At 48.9% G+C, this 16,156-nt stretch overlaps 1 protein-coding gene across 1 annotated transcript in view; it reads left to right on the top strand.

The window, feature by feature from the left end:
* Nucleotides 1-16,156, top strand: part of Carmil1 (capping protein regulator and myosin 1 linker 1) — a 245,573-nt gene that overhangs the window by 165,283 nt on the left and 64,134 nt on the right. The window contains exons 18-23 of the mRNA XM_026407693.2: nucleotides 2,965-3,046; nucleotides 3,431-3,530; nucleotides 3,636-3,690; nucleotides 7,813-7,985; nucleotides 9,598-9,666; nucleotides 10,587-10,680. Of these exons, the coding sequence (XP_026263478.2) occupies nucleotides 2,965-3,046; nucleotides 3,431-3,530; nucleotides 3,636-3,690; nucleotides 7,813-7,985; nucleotides 9,598-9,666; nucleotides 10,587-10,680 (573 nt within the window). The remainder of the gene's footprint in view (nucleotides 1-2,964; nucleotides 3,047-3,430; nucleotides 3,531-3,635; nucleotides 3,691-7,812; nucleotides 7,986-9,597; nucleotides 9,667-10,586; nucleotides 10,681-16,156) is intronic.

Raw genomic sequence — 16,156 nt, forward strand, 5'->3', positions numbered from 1 at the left:
TGACGTCTTCCTCCTGTTGAGTGGGATGGTGGTAGTCTCCAGGGACAGCATGTGTTGCAGTGCCACATGGTTGGCCCAGCATATTTGAGCTACTCCCTGGAGAGGAAGAGGATTTCTGTGGAGGAGACTTATTCTGAATGTCGGAATTTATAGCACAGGTCAATACTGCCTTTTTAAATTTTTTATTTGAAACTATAAATATTCTTTCTTTATTAAAAATTTTAAAAAATTGCCTTCAAAGTTTTTTCTTTTTTTTTTTTTACATCTTTCAAGAAGAATTATCTCATCCACTTAGAGTCACACCTGAGTTCTGGACACCGTGCAGTATTCCCCTCTGTGGTCACGCTTGCCTCTGTGGCCTTTGTCCGAGGCTGGGGACTGAGCCCTCCTGCAGGTGTTTGGAGGAATGTGTCTGATTGCCCTGGAGGCAGGTCCCTGAAGAGGAGCTCTGAGCTGTTTCATGTGGCACAGTGACACCGGTGTCCCTGTGTGTCCCCCATGCACCCTTCTCCCTAAGGGAGGAATCGCCTAGGTCTTGGATCTATGGCTTCGTAGTCACAGCTCAGGGGAACAATCTGCACATGCTGGACTTGAATTCCTTAAGAGAAGAACCTGGTATTTTGAGGAGATGCAGAGGCCAGCTGAGGCCGAGAGCCAGTGCAGATCTGGGTGTGAGAGTTGCTCTGAAGGGACAGTCTCCTGCAGATGAGCACAAAATTCATTGCGACTCTTGATGCAGAGGAGGAGAGCACAGGTAGTGACGTGTGCCGTGTGTAGGACGGTGCAGCAGCCGCGGCAGCAGCCTTCCATGCAGTGCATTCCTTTGGAGGGCCCTTCTGCCAGCCTGGAGGTGGCACTGCGCCTGTGCCCATCAGCCCGTCAGTCCACATCAGTGTGGATGACTGCAAAGGTTCACAGGTGGCACTGTGAGATGGTCTAAGACATGAGACTAACTGCTCCCACCTGGGAAGTGGCTCATGTTTTCTCATCTTTTTTTTTTTTCTTTAGGAAAACCTTCATCATTCAGTTTTATATGTGGAAAATCCCCAAGATAAAATTGGCTTATTAAAGTTGGAACCCACACAGGGGAAAAATATATAATTTGGGTGCTATTTTACACTGCCATATCTTTTTAAATAGCAAATGGTCTTGAAGAAGGAAAGTGAGTTATTAAAGTTCTCTCCAAATTTTAGTTTTCCTTGCTTTGCTCGTCCCCATTGAGGATAGTTGAGTGATAGACTTTTCCCTTGAGTGACATCCGAAGTGTTCCACCTTCCACCAATGAAAAGACACCATCCTCAGGAAAGAAATAATATCTTATTTTTAACATCTTGAAAAATGTTTTGTGATTCAGCTCAGTTCTCTTTGATCTTGCTTTCCTTTCAATGGTGCTAGTGTGTGGGATCCAAATGAGGGTAATTTAAAAACCAGCTTCACATGCAGACATGGCTTTGATTATGCAAATTGACTTAAAAGGATTTTCATTTACAGTAATGGAAAAGCTTTTACTGTTTTGGGAAAGGTTTAGCTTTGGGGGAATTATAGGCACCTAATAACCTATAAATTTAATTGGATATTCTTGGGAACCAAAGATGAATCATTATTTACATTTAAATTTCTGTTGTGGGAACCCATTGTAGGCAGGAGGACTTCTCTGGACCCCCTTTTGCAGTGTGTTAACAGAGACTTCAGCTGCTGCTCTCTTCCTTTTCATCCTGCTGCTGATAACGTTCTTTGTTTTTTTCTCCTTGGGCTTTCCTTAGCTTGGCCATTGTGTAAGTACTTTATGAATCAGTAAACTAGCACATATTGGTTGTATTTGATTATTTTCAAGCATTGAAAAATGTTAATTTTTGTGTACAATTACTATCAGTAAAATATTTATAAAATAAACAGAATTAAACAGATGTTACTTGTAGTTTTCATTTACCTAAGTAGAATATTTTTACTATACAGAGGTAGGACACGGAGATTTTCTTGCAGAATTTTATTTCTCAACAGAGAAATCACTGTCACCAAACTGTCACAGTGAAGGCTTATGAGTTTCTGTCTCTCTTCTTAAACCTGCCCCTTTTATGCTCCGAACACCCCTTGTTTCTTTGAAGTGCTTGCCTAGGCGGGTCCCCGTCCCTGTTCACTTCTCCCATTGCTGAGAGCCGCGGCCTGCAACAGAGCTTCGAGGAACAATTTATGGTTTTTCCCCCTTTTTTTTTGGTTTATTTTTGAAATTTATTAATCACAAACTGATTCATTATAAGATATTCAGAGATTGAATTACTAGAAGGGTTTAGAGAGACATAAAATAGGAAAATCGCTCAGCTTTGGTTATCAGGTGCAGCAGACCTAAAATCACTTCCAAGGGTTCTCAGACATTTACACTTGAATCCTGTGCTTACTCAGTTCCTGCCAGTAGCAAGCTGTGTGCAGATGGCACAGTAGCAGGGTTCCTGGGCAGGGCTGGGGGTGGGTGGGAGATGGGCCCTGCAAGGGCATTGGAAGACCAGAAAGCATGTGGGCCCTCGGCGACTCTGAGACCTGCATCCGAGGATTCCCAACCAGAGACTGAAATATCAGGTTTTTGATGTGTCTGTTCTAGACACGCACACGCTTTCCCCTGGTCGTTCTGCCTCCACAGTGCAGCAGAACGACCGTTTACGTGGCCTTTATATTCTGTCTGGTATCGTCAGTGACCTGGCCTTGGTTTAGAGGGACAGGAGAGGCGTAGACACACACACTTGTTTGGGAAGCCTCCTGTGGTCTTCCTCTTTCTGCAGAGGCCGTGGGGTGAGGTGTTGCATTGCCTGTGTAGGAACAGCAGCGTCTCCTCGCTGTGGAGATTAGATTTTTGGACTTGATGGGTGTGTGCGTTTCCTTTGGCTTGTTTTGTGACCCCCTGTCCTTTCTTGGTGCTTGGTGACCCTCCTGCGGGGCAGACGCCTGACTTTGCCTTGGTTTGTCTCTTAGCTGAGGTCGGGGGGTGCGCAAGTCCTGGAGGGCTGCATTGCTGAGATCCACAACATCACCAGCCTGGACATCTCCGACAACGGTGAGTCACACATCGGGAGAGGCACCGAGATAGGATCTGAAGCAAGTTGGAAAAGGGAAGGTGATCTTAATGATGGGGCTTTCAGATTTAACAATAGAGTTTACCGGTAGCATAAATCTGTGCCAGAGTCTCACTAAGTTGGTTTCTAAGGCCAAATATACAAGCTCTGTGGAGTAAAATACCACTTTGAAAACAATAGCATCCAGGGCCGGGGGTGCCGCTCAGTGGTAGAGTGCTGGCCGAGCATATGCAGGGCCCTGGGATCTGTCCCCAGCACTGCCCATAAGTAAGTCCAGCCACAGCAGTGCAGAGCCGGGCGACGCTGGGCAGGCAGGTGTCCTGTGTCACGTGTGTTTTGACTCTCCTCACTCTGATTCTTTCCAGGTTTAGAATCTGACCTCTCCACCTTAATAGTGTGGCTCAGTAAAAACAGATCAATACAACACCTGGCGCTAGGCAAAAATTTTAATAATATGAAATCCAAGTAAGAGTTTTGCATTTTTTTCTTTATATGACAATGATGAAAATAACCAGTCTCGTGAAAGCTTTTGATTTGATTCCACTGTCCACATCTTTAAAATCCCTTTAGAAATCTGACACCTGTGTTGGACAACTTAGTACAGATGATCCAAGATGAAGAATCAGTGAGTATTGTTTTCCATGCTTTTGACCAACGCCTTTTATTTGTTGCCGTTCTTACTGTCTCTACGGGATTCATGCCAAAACGCTTACAGATAATTCTACCCAAGCATCCATGTTCTGTTGTTAGTCTTAAAAAATGTAGAATAAATATTTATGCTTTCGTAGCGTTGGAGGATGTCTTTAGACATTTATTTATTCTTCATTCCATTCAACTCATCACCAGCCACAGGAATGTTGTAAATCATAGATGACAGGAGGTCGGCTCCTGAGTCTGTCTTCTCATTAGCCTTCCCACTTCCTAACTCGGGCTCCCACGCGGAGCCTCGGGTGATCCCTTATGCTGAGGAGCATCCTGCTGCTGAGGAGCATCCTGCTGCCGACGAGCTGCATCTCGTGATTGTGTGGCGTTCACAGACAGGAAGTCTCCGCATCTTAAGTGGCTGCTTCAGCTCCAGCACCTCTCCCTGTATTCCCCTCGCCTTGAGTGGCTTCCCACCAAACTTAGTTCAGGGTGAAGACGAATTTCAAACGCAGTCCTGGCTTGCCGCCTCTAAAGTGCATTACCAGAAGAGAACAGGTGTTTTACAGACAGAGAGCACTCACCATGAGGCCATTTAATTTAGAGCCAGGGCTTCCTGCCTTGTATGTCACCCAGACTGTGGAAGATTGTGTCCTAGTTGGTCACCACACTCGGCTTTTATGGTTCCTAAAACCCAGACCCATGCCTTCCTCCTGTGAAGAGGCCCATCCTTCATGGCCTGTCATGCCTTCCCTTGGAGGTCGTGAGGTGGTTAATTATCACAGTTTGGGAAAGTATTAGTTTTCCTTTTGAATTCCTGCCGGAAACGAGGGCAAATCCCATAACCAGGATAAGCTGAGGTTCCTGAGGAAGCCTCGAGCCCAGAGGGAGGGAGGCGTGGAGGCGTGCTCCTCGCCCCGGGCTGCACTGTGCCCTGCCTGTCGGGTGTGCGTGAACTTCCCAGTGAGGGCGACACAGTGGCCCTGTTGTTACTGAAGGACTCAGCACCTCTCTGTCCTCACTTGCTAATAAGCTCCATATTTTGTGACTCTTCCACTGGATTATTAAGATTAGGGGCACAATTAGAATGCAGTGTACGCTTTTCAGAATTTATGCTGTTCGTTTTTCACGTTTGATTTGACTTGGGAGCGCTCTGCTTTCTTTGTGTTTCAGGTTTTCCAGTATGGGCCCAATTTTAAAGGGTGAGGAAGACCAGTGTTGCAGAGTCATAGTTAATATTTTTCCCAAAATATTTTAGCACATATTTTAGAAAATTTTTTTAATTTATGAAAATAGTATATCTTTCATGTTTCACACATTATGTAAGGATCTTTGTTTCTATAATTTAAAACTCTTTTAAAGATAATATTTAAAACTCACTTAAAACATACTTGCAAATGATAAAGTTTGCTATAAATGTTATCTCTGCCAATGCAAAAGTTTGATTAATGTGTTGCTAATAATGCTGTGCTATGAATGGCTTCTTATGTCATGTCATTGAAAAGTAGGTGGCTTCTGTTTTTTTCATCTGCTGAATCAGTAGGTACAAAGCAATTTAAAAGTCTTGTGAGTTCAGAAATCTCACAAACAGCTGGTACCATGGGGCTAACCTCTTGATTCATTTATCTGAGAGTTTTGCATATATAAATATAATCTCTACTTTTGACATTTAGACCTTGTGTTTGCAGAACTTGCTCTCTGACACCTGTGACAGTCTTTATTGGCCCATGGTGGCACTTAGCCGGGAAACATAGACACCTGTGGGCTCCACTGCAGCCTTTGGGTGTACACGTGGTCTTCAGCCTGCTGGACCCAGAGTCACGGGACAGAGGCATGGGGGGCCGAGGTCACAGAGATTGTGCTACAGGATTACATACAGACACACGTTGTGACCAACAACAGAAGGTGTTTCTCCTGGTGGTGCCTACAGACAAGAGACCGCTGCAGCTTAAGCACACAGAGCAAAGAAAAGAAATAGTGAAGATTCAAATAGTAATGTTCCACTGAGGCACAATGGCCTCATAAATATGCATGCCATTCAGGCTGTTCTGTGGCCATTAACAACTCTGCCTGTTATCTTTAAGTGTTAGCTGGGGTGTCTTAGAATTTGAATATGGTGCTGGATCGGTGTTTGTGAGCAAGGAGAGTTGGCGGCTTGCCAGTCCTAGCAAGAATCCTCGTACATCATTTTCGTCGTAGGTGAATAGAGATCATTGAAATGATGGCAGGTGTGATTATGGCTTTCAATTAAAGCAACATTGCAGTTGCTTTTGTTTAAAACGTTAGGCTGCCTGGCTCTGAAGCACTTTCAGTTGTCTTTTCCATTTACCTGAATGTAAGATGGAGAAAATGGAAGCCACCTCACCAAACCTGCCTGAATCTCGACATCGGCTTTTTGGCTGAGGCCTTACATGCCGTAGCCCTTGCAGTCTACCTACTTTTATAAATTTATTCTACTTAATGCACTATTACCTTTCAATTTTACCATAGACATATTAAATTTGGACAGTGTGATACAAATTCAGAGAAAAAGACAAGTACCAACCAAACCATCATGGTGCTTTGTTGACAGCCGAGTCTTGATGCATTAATTCTCGTCCTCTCACCTGCCCTACTTTGGCAGGTGGTTCTCTCTCAAGCGTCCCTTGGAGTCAGTGTCCCTTGGTTGAGCAGATAGCCCTGTGTGAAGTGTCCCCCTGGAGCTGGTGTTGGTGGGTGGGGCAGAGGGCCTCTCTCCGGAGTCCCCATGAGTCAGTCTGGTTGACTGGGCAGATCTGCCCCTCAGGTGTCCCCTGGGGTCAGTGTTGGCAGGTTGAGCAGATACAGTTATACCTTCGTCTGTGTGGGTCATCATGGAGACCGCCCAGGCACATCTTGAGAGCCCCAGTCCCAGACTCCATCCTCCATGTAGCCATAGTTAATCCTAGAATCCACTCCAGCTCTCACCTGTGATTTCAGAGCTGCTAATGGACCACTCCAGGCTGTCCAGAAGGGGTCTCTGCCCCGGCTCTGAAGACTGCTGACTTCTCCAGTCCTGCCGGCTCAGTCCTGAGATTCCTGCCCGCTCACTACTCGAGCTATGGCTCCAGGAGCAGGGAACCCATGCCCAGGAAGGCAGTGGAGCCAGAGAAGTGAGCCGTGGTCAGACACTCTACTGCAGAACTCTGCCCCAGCCCTGGTGGCTTTCAGGCTCTGGCTGGGACCATGAGTGAGCTTGTTTGGATTCGTCACCTGGCTTAGGGTAGAATCGGGGGCAGGCAGCCCAGCTACTCAGGAGGCTGGGCAGGAGGACCGCATGTCCGAGGCCAGCCTGGAGAACTGGAGACGTGGCTCAGTGGCAGAAGGCCCCTGGGTCCAGTCTCCAACACTGGGGGGAAAAAATCCACACAAAAATCCGACTTTTGCTTTTGTTTGATTATAGGTGTGTCTTCTGATTAAAACCTAAAAGTTAAGGAGTGATGACGGTAGAAAGTTCTAGCAGGAGCTAACTGGGGTACCATAACTTAGTGGTTAAGGGGTGAAATCTGGAATGAGACTGTCTAAATGGGGTTTGGTCCCAGTTCATCTGTTCTCTGACGATGTGACTTTGGTTGTGTCACCTGACCTTTCTGTGTCTCGTTGGGAAGAAGGAGTAACATTAACACCCAGGCCTTGGGTGCTGAATTAATGCACACGGAAGCTTAAACAGGGGTTAGAATAGTCATTGTTCCATAAATGTTAGTGATTATCGATCTTGGCTGGCTTTTAATTTGCATTTGTCCTCTTTGGCACTTTACAGTGTCCTTTAACCTTGTATTAAAATAGTGCTGGTGAAAGGACCCTGGAGCCACACTGAGGCCCAGGATGTTCCTCTCCTCCTTTCCCCATAGCAGAGCTCCCCCTGGAGAGAAGCAGCGGTACTGCAGCTTAAACACACTTGCTCCAAGCGTCCTTCCGTGGTCTGCTTTGGGCCAGATCCTGCAGTCCCCTCCATCAGTGTTTGTTAGACGGGGTCCTAACATCAAGCGCTGCACACAGGGTCTATCCCTGTGCCTCTGCACATGGTGGGGTGAGCGTCTGCTTCTCCGGTGAGTCTGTTGAGTGCCGGGTGTTGCTCGCTCCACAGCCTCTGCAGTCCTTGTCCCTGGCTGACTCCAAGCTCAAGGCAGAGGTCACCATCATCATCAACGCCCTGGGAAGCAACACCTCCCTGACCAAAGTGGACATCAGCGGGAACGGAATGGGGGACATGGGAGCAAAGATGCTGGCCAAAGCCCTGCAGATCAACACCAAGCTCAGGTAGGCAGCCGCACTCCCGGGCCTGGAGTGGGGTGGCCTTGGGGAGCCGGCGGTGCCGGGGGTCTGGGCTTCTCCAGGGAGGGAGACAGACAGGGGCAGTCTGAGGTGCTAGTCTAGGGGGAGGCTTCAGAGTTTGCGCGGATTCCTTCAGACTGTCGCCTTCAGTAACTGAACCTGACGGAGAGCAACCTGGCTTCTTGTTCCGTCTTGACAGTCGGCTGTTGTGGGTCACAGCAGTGAGAGTGAGGCGGCTCTGCCAGCCGTGCTAAGTGAGCAGAGTCACGCAGCAGGAAGCAGTGACACCGGGGTTGTCCACACAGCCAGGCACATTCACCATTGGCACATTCTGTGAGATCCACCGCCAGGCCATGTCTAGTTCTGAGAACGTCATGGGGTGTCCTTGCGCAAACCCAGCTGGCTACCGCACCACCAGCCTCCGGAACCTGGTCCTGCAGACAGAATGCCCGCCTTGCTCATGGCCGTGCCTGGTTGTGAGCCCAGGGTCTTATCTCCACTCCCAGCCCCTCCAACATACAGACTTGAAGCCCAAGAGTACCCGAGGTCTGCTGGCAGCTCACGCTGGGGGTCAGCTGCAGTTTCCCCAGGTGTGGTTTTTTAAAAAGACATGCCATGCTGTCACACCGCCACCATCCGTCATTCAGAGGCAGGTTCCCCGATGATCCACTCCCCAGGGCCCATTCCGGTGGTTCCCTGATTCTCTGGCATGAGGCAGAGTCTGAACCTTCTGTCTACACTGGAGCCGCAGCCAAGAGCATCAGCAGAGTCTCTGAAAGTCAGGGTGAATATCAGGAAGTCCCTGGGCCTGGGGCCGGGAAGCAGTAGCAGTCGTGAGCCCGGAGTCACCCAGACACACTGAGTGTGCCTCACTGCGTGTGCCAGGGTGGACTAACACATCCCGAAATACCTCCAGAGCATGGTGTTCTGGGGGCAGTGTAGGACTTTCCTTCCAGAATAGGCCTTGTGCTTGGCAGGTCACAAGCTGCCATTTCTAGTGGCTGGAGTTTTGCCAGCAGAGCGAGTGCAGTTCCCAGGGTCGCTAATCACACCAGGGCAGGGATCAGGGAAATGTGGAACGGTTCTCTTCTGCCTGCAGAACGGAGATCGTCTCGGTACCTGGAACAGTGTGTATCGGGCCTGTGGGTGATGAGCTTCTTTTTATAAATAAATCGCTTCAGACAGAGCATGAAAATGCTTTGGAGAGGGTTTTAGGGGAATCAGGTTCGGTATTATGCTAGTCAGCTAATCTCTGTGCTGATTCTTTTAAGTAGAGTTTTTCTGAAGACACTACTCAGGTGGGTCCATGTGTTACAGCACAGTGTTGCAGGGAGCTCAGTGGTAGGCACCCACACTTGGCATGCAGATGGACTGGCCCCATCCAGCACCAAAAAAAAAAAAAACAAAAAAAAACCACAAGACTCTGACGTGACGTTGGAGATACTCATCCCTCATCCCGTCTTGCTTGAAGCACAGATGGAGGTGGCCGTCAGTCCCTGCCCACAGCAGTCTCTGTGTGGTGCTGGGTGCCGCTGGTGAGTGGTTTCTGTCCGACGGGAGGAGTGCCTCATCACTCACGTGGTTTGGTTTTCAACAGGACTGTGATCTGGGACAAGAACAACATCACTGCCCAAGGCTTTCAGGACATAGCTGTTGCTATGGAAAAGTAAGTTCAATCAAGTTTCTTCTTTTCTAAAAAAAAAAAAAAAAACATACTAAAGAACCAGCAGTGTCAGTACAAACTGTGGGGTGACGTGAGCAACAGGGTTGGGGTCAGGTCTGGGTCCAGTGTCCAGCCACGGGGCCAGGAAGACACCGACTTTCTCCTGGAGTGAGTTTTCTCACCCTCATGATGAGGGCCGAAGACACCACCAGTCCCGAGAACCCGCGAGATCGGGGCGTGGCCTCGTCTCTCCCTCCTCTGTGGTTCACAGTCGTTCTCTCTGAGTCTTCTCCTTTGCCCATTATACAGAATCCACTGAAGAAACAAAAAAGCCAAGGTCCAAATGATAAAGGTGAAATGGCCAGTGGCCAGATGTGCTAGGAGACTTTTTATTACATGGCCTGAGACCTGCAGTTGTGGATTCTCAAGGGTTTTGCTTTGCAAGGGCATGTTTTACCTTTCCCCTGGACCTGTTCAGGACTGGTGTTGCCTGCTCACTGTGGTGACCCGGGTTCGTTCAGATCCGTGGTCACTGAAACCCAGCAGCAGGTCCAGCTGGGCATTTCCCCTAGGCCTTCTCTCAGTCCATGTTTCCAGTCCCAATGTGAAAATTTTCAGTTTGCATTATTTTACATAAATTTTTCATTTTACATAAATTTTCCACTTACACAATTTCCTTGATGTAATTCAGAAATGAAAATAAAACAACAAAAGCACAATTGATGTAATTCAGAAATGAAAATAAAACAACAACAAAAGGCAGAGTGAATTCAGGAGGTGGCACAGGTGTTCCCTGTGGGTGCTAAAGAAGGCTGAGCTGCGATATTCCAGCGATAGACTTTTCCAAGACTGTCATTTAAGATAAGAGTCTCAGGTGTCAGGAAGTCATCTTAAAACGTGCCCACTGCTTTCTCTTTCTCTAGGAACTACACGCTGAGATTCATGCCGATTCCCATGTACGATGCCTCTCAAGCCCTTAAAACCAGCCCCGAGAAGACAGAAGAAGCTCTGCAAAAGGTACTGAAGGCTCAGTAGCTTAGCTCCAGTCTGAAACTTCGTGTGTATTCTCACGATCCCGCCAGGCATGAGGCATGACTGGGAGGAATCAGACACAGTAAGACTTACCATGAAATTTTAGTGGAATCAGGTAGCATTCTTGCGATATCAGCATGCCAGAGCCTGGGCGCAGGTAACTTCCCGAGATCATCCTTTGGCAAACACAGGGAACAGGATGTTAACTCACACCCCTCCCTCCCCTTCGTCCTCAGCAGAGGACCTCGTCTCCCTGCTATATCAAGAAATTGGGAAACTATTGAGCGTTGGCTGCCGTATGTACAGTACGTAAGCGTAGGCACTTCACGGTCTACAGCCACGTCCAGACCCTGCCGTCCCGGCCTCCACTCCTGGGACGTCGGCAGCCTCTCCCTGGAAGCCCTGCCATCGGCAGTGTCTCCGATGGCCTCCGTTTCTGCCCTGGGCTGGGAGCGTGCCCTGAGTCCTCCCTGGTCTTCCGTGTCCTCAGTTTTGCTTTCTGTGGCTCCCTGGCTTTCCATTGTAGATGTGCTCAAATATCTCCCGCCCAAGAAGGCGGCTCCCTGTTTACTACGGTGGCGTTTGCAGGGGTATCTTTGAAGTCTTTCCTCCTGCTCTGTTCTCTTCCTCTTCCGACGTCCAGGCTCCACGTCCTGCCCTGTTTCCCTCGGCCTGTCAGTCACAGTCGGCCAGTTTGCAGCCTGAGCCTCTGCATTCGCTCCCCTACCCCATTCCTAAGGCAGGTGCCTCCTTCCAGCCTGCCCTCTCTCACTGGCATGATTACCACACTGGCCCCCTCTTGTCTCGTTTCCAAGAAGGATTAGCATCGTATTTCATGGTCAGTCCAAGCAAACTAGGACCTTGACCCCTCCCTCCCCCGTGGCTGTCGGGACCAGTGGTGCTCCTTCTCCTTAGGGTGCAGGGCATCCTCTCCAGGATCTGTCCTCTTTCCACCTGGACTTCATCTCTGCCAACTCTTCCTCTCCCTTTTCTTCTACCTCAGCAAACTCCCTAGAAATGCAAGTCCCTGAACCTCAGACACTGAGACAGGATCTCGGTGGTGGCCGAGTCGCCGAGTCAGGGCTGTGCTGTGGCTCATTCTCCCCACACTGCCATGTGTGTCTGCAGAGGCTGAAGTCAAGCATCAGGCCACCAGGACTTCTCAGAGCACCTTAGTTCCCCACGTAGGCCATCTGCTCAGACTCTCATGCTGATCTGTGCTATCGGCTTTGTGATGTTGCTGCATATCAACTGAGTCCACTTGCTTTCTTTTTATTTTTTTCCCTGCTAATAGACTGTGAGCTCCCTGAGGCAGAGCCTAGGTATTTTTATTATTTTTAACAAATTCTCAGCAGCTAGGACAGTGCTTGGCACGGACTCTTGGACACTTTATAGGTATTTGTTGAATAAAGCGGCATAAGATGGCGGGAGTACAGGGGAGGAGAGCTCTGGAATAGCGAAAGATATCATCCAAGATTTGGATTCAGAAGATCTGACTTTGAAGCAAACTCTTCCTGGCTTTATAACCTTCAATAATTTACTTGTTTTTTTTTCTAAATTTTAATATTCTTCATCTATATAAACAGGAAAAATAAAACAATGCAATAATTATATTTATCAGGTCCTTAACAAGTAGGTTCACACGTGGGTGCCTGGCACTGTTTTAAGTGCTTCTCAAAAATAATTACATGTGATCTTTGAAATAGCAAATGAGATGGGTTCTATTGTATCCCCATTTTGCAGATAAGGAAACTGAAGGGTAGGGAGACTTATTAACTCGACCAAGGTAACCATGAGAACCAGGCAAAGTAGCAGATGGGAAAAGAGTGTGCGACTGTCAGGCGTCTGACTTTGTGCGGACATCAGCAGGCTCAGAGCAAAGCCTGCGCTCTGAGAACCGGGTTTCTGGCTTTGGGTTGTCAGTGAGTGTGGCCATCATCATTTCCACACCCACCACAGAAGAAATGCTGAGAAAAACAGCAGTCAGCCGCTCTTCCTAGGTCACCCTGAAACCTGGACAGACCGTGCGTACGGGACTCCCAGTGAACTCAGCCGAGGTCCTCGGACCAGGAGCCGGAGCCAGGAGAGCAGGTCACTGTGAAGACCCCGAGCTGTGGGGAGGGTTGCCGGAGGCTGACTCTGACGTCCCGGGCCCATCTCCGGGAGGCTCTAACCTGGCGTGAACTTTCCTCCCAGCTGTCGTAGCAGACATTGTAGAAAATTCCCCCCACGTTTCCCTGCGATGCCACGTCTGGGAGGCTGAGGCACGAGGGTCGCGTGTTCAAAGCCAGCCTGGCTACCAGACTGGAGAAGTCAGTGGGTGGTAAAGTGCCCTGGGCTCACTCCCAGGACTCAAATAGAAACTAGCGATTGTGGACGTCGTGGCCCAGGGACTCGGGGTGACCAAGAGCACCCCTAACTTCATCACAAGGTGATCGAGTGCCTCTCCTCCCTGACTCTGCCTCCGCACACCCAGTGTGACCGTGGGTTCCGACTGAGCAGCGGCAAGACGGCCTCGAGGTGAGGCGTTTCTGGGGCACCCCCAAACAACAGGGGAGACAGAAGCCAGGATCCTACACGGCAGAGCCCCTGGCACCGCAGCAACAGGAAATGTGAACATCCGCGCCTCTGCGGGGAGAGACCCTCCCCGAAAAAAACCCAAAGGACATTCTAGAACTAAACGTTGACAGAAAATCAAGCCATAACCATCCCAGCAGTGTCCTGGACACACCTACGGAAAGAGTCCTCAATGGAAACCCTCCAAGTGAGACGCAGAGAGAAAGGGGACTCGGGAGACGACACCCCGAGACCACCCAGAACCGTGGCGCAGCAGTGGGAGAGCTAATGGGTGTGCCATAGAGTTCCTGGAGAAGAGAGGGAAAGGAGTGCAAGACACCTGGCTGAGATCGTCCCCCAATTAGTGACGGGCACTGAACTACCAGTCCAGAAAGAAAGGGACACCAGGACAATGCCCGGAACAGTCTACACAGGCCTCTCCATCCAGTCCACAGAGGTAAAGAGAATCCAGAGAAGCTGGGGGAAAGGCACCCGAGCTGCTGAGAGACGGGAAGGGTCCATCCCACGTTTTAGCTGGAAACCGTGTAGGAAAGAAGAGTGGAAAGTATTTATGAACATCAGCAGCTGAGAGTCTGTACCCAGTGATCGTCCTTCAAGAGTGAAGAAGAAGTGGGCATTCTCACACAAGTGTCCACCCAGGATGAGTCGCCGCTGGATCTGCCTCCCAGGGAGTGTTGAAAGATGCTCTTCAGAGAGGCGGGAAAGGGTGTGCGTCAGGTAAAGAAGGGAGGCGCTCCAGATGGGACCAGCGAAGGTAGATGAGGTTGTCTTTTCCTATTTCACCGAGATCCAATGGTGACTCTTCTTCAGTAACCGTAGCCATGGTCACAGTGGGTGGAGAAGTGAGGTGGCTGGCAGCAGTGTCCTGCGGGCGGGAGGGAGGGTAGCCGCACTGCTCAGGAGCTGGTGCTGAGCTGTTGGGCAGCCGCCTCGGATGGGTCACAAAGGCCTGTTTCACACACTAAACAGACATTATAAAGCATGGGTTGAGTGTGCCTTATCTGCAATGCTTGGGACCAGAGATATTTCAGAAGTTGGACTTTTAAAAACAAAAATTGGGGATATTTGCATACACATAATGAGACGTCTCGAGGATGAGACCCAAGTTCAAACACAAAGTTCCTTTGTTTCACGTGCACCTCAAGCGTCTTGCCGAAAGGTAATTCCACATGATATACTCAGCACAGCTGCATTTTTAAAATATGAATTTGTGTGTGTATATATATATTATATAGAGATAATTTTTTAAAGATTTTTTCCCATGATTTTATTTATTCATTTTTATGTGGTGCTGAGGATTGAACCCAGGGCCTCACACTTGCTGGGCAAGGGCTCTACCACTGAGCCCCAGCCCCAGCCCAGCTGCATTTTGACTGCAGCCCACCACCCAAGGTCAGATGTAAAAATTCCCACCAATGACAGCAGGTCAGTGCTCACAAAAATTGGATTTGGGGGCCTTTTGGATTTTTTACTTTGGGATTAGGCATGCTCAGCTGTATACTTGGTATGATAAAAGAGGAGAAGAAATGTGCAATTCTATAAAAGGCTCAGTTAAAACGGAAGGCAGAAAAAAGAAGGGAGACGAGGACACGTGTGCCGTGAGCAGGATGCTGTGAATGTGGCCCAGGCTCACCCAGTTCTGTGAAGAGTCGTCACAGCCCAGAACTGAGCGAGACATAGGGACCGGGGACTGGGGACCAGGAGCAGGCGAGGTGTTAAGTGTGGAATTTGTGCTTTTTGTTGACAAATGGATGGTTTTACAGTTCCTGTGGGTTTTTCTTGTAACACCTAACTCCTCTGTTATGTGTGCAAGTTTTCGTTTTAATAGTAGATCTTTGCCCTGTGGAAAACTGTGTTTGTTGGTTTTAATCCACTAAAAACCAACGACAGCAGAACTGTGGTCAGCACTCCCTGTTCCTAGAGCTTTTTCTTTAAATGCAGGTTCCTTTACTCAACTGCAGTTGCTCGCTCCTTGTGCCGGTGCTGTCTGCAGCAGTAGCCTGCAGGTGTCTGACTCCTCCCAGGTGATCTCCAGCCACCGTTGCTCCCAAGGGTCCAGAGAACACGACGAAGGCTCCGTTGGCCCCTAGCCAGGCCCTCCCTCCCTCCCTCCCTCTCTCTCCCGTGGTACTTGGGATGGAACCCAGGGCCGGTGATGCCAGGCTAGCCAAGTGCTCTGCCCTGATAGGGCCCAGGTCCCATTTCCTAACCCAGGAGTTGGAATGGTGCATGGAAGGAACTTCATTCTGTTCTGCCAAGATGCCAGTAGCTTCAGTGGTAGTGGGCACACGACTGACCTTAAGGATATTGGAAAGTGGCCATTCATTGTCCCCGTAAGCTTGTTAGGAGACACGAGCATCGAAGGCTGTTTTCCTTCAACATTCTTTCCTGGCTTGGCCTGGGAAGCATGATGGGTGGGCCTGGGAGAGGTCTAGAGGCCCAGGGCCAGCCCTGGACACCCGACCTGTGTGAGATGAGCCTCCTGAACAAGCCGGTGGCCCTCAGACCCAGGCCAGCCACATGTGAGGCCGCATGTGAAAGGACAGGAACAAAGCCAGGCCCCACAGCTGGGTGCCCCGGGGCCCATCACATTTCAGCATCTTCCTAGCACAGCCCTTTACAGTGGTGTAAGTGGTGTCACCTTGGGAGGCAGTAGGAGAAAGCCGATGTCATAGAATGTCAGGGCATTAATGTGTCATTTTAATGATGTTTCATTTCAGGGATCTCTTCATTTTATAATTTCTTTTATATTTAGTAGAAAGGTACGTTTTACTCCTCATTATAGTTTCCACGAATGATAGTAATTACACTCTGTATTTTAATTGTTCCTAATTGCTATTAAGTACTAGTCATTTAGCATCTGGAAAATGAAAATGAAAATGTA

This window comes from Urocitellus parryii, chromosome 8 (genome assembly GCF_045843805.1).
Source record: "Urocitellus parryii isolate mUroPar1 chromosome 8, mUroPar1.hap1, whole genome shotgun sequence".
Classification (NCBI taxonomy): Eukaryota; Metazoa; Chordata; class Mammalia; order Rodentia; family Sciuridae; genus Urocitellus; species Urocitellus parryii.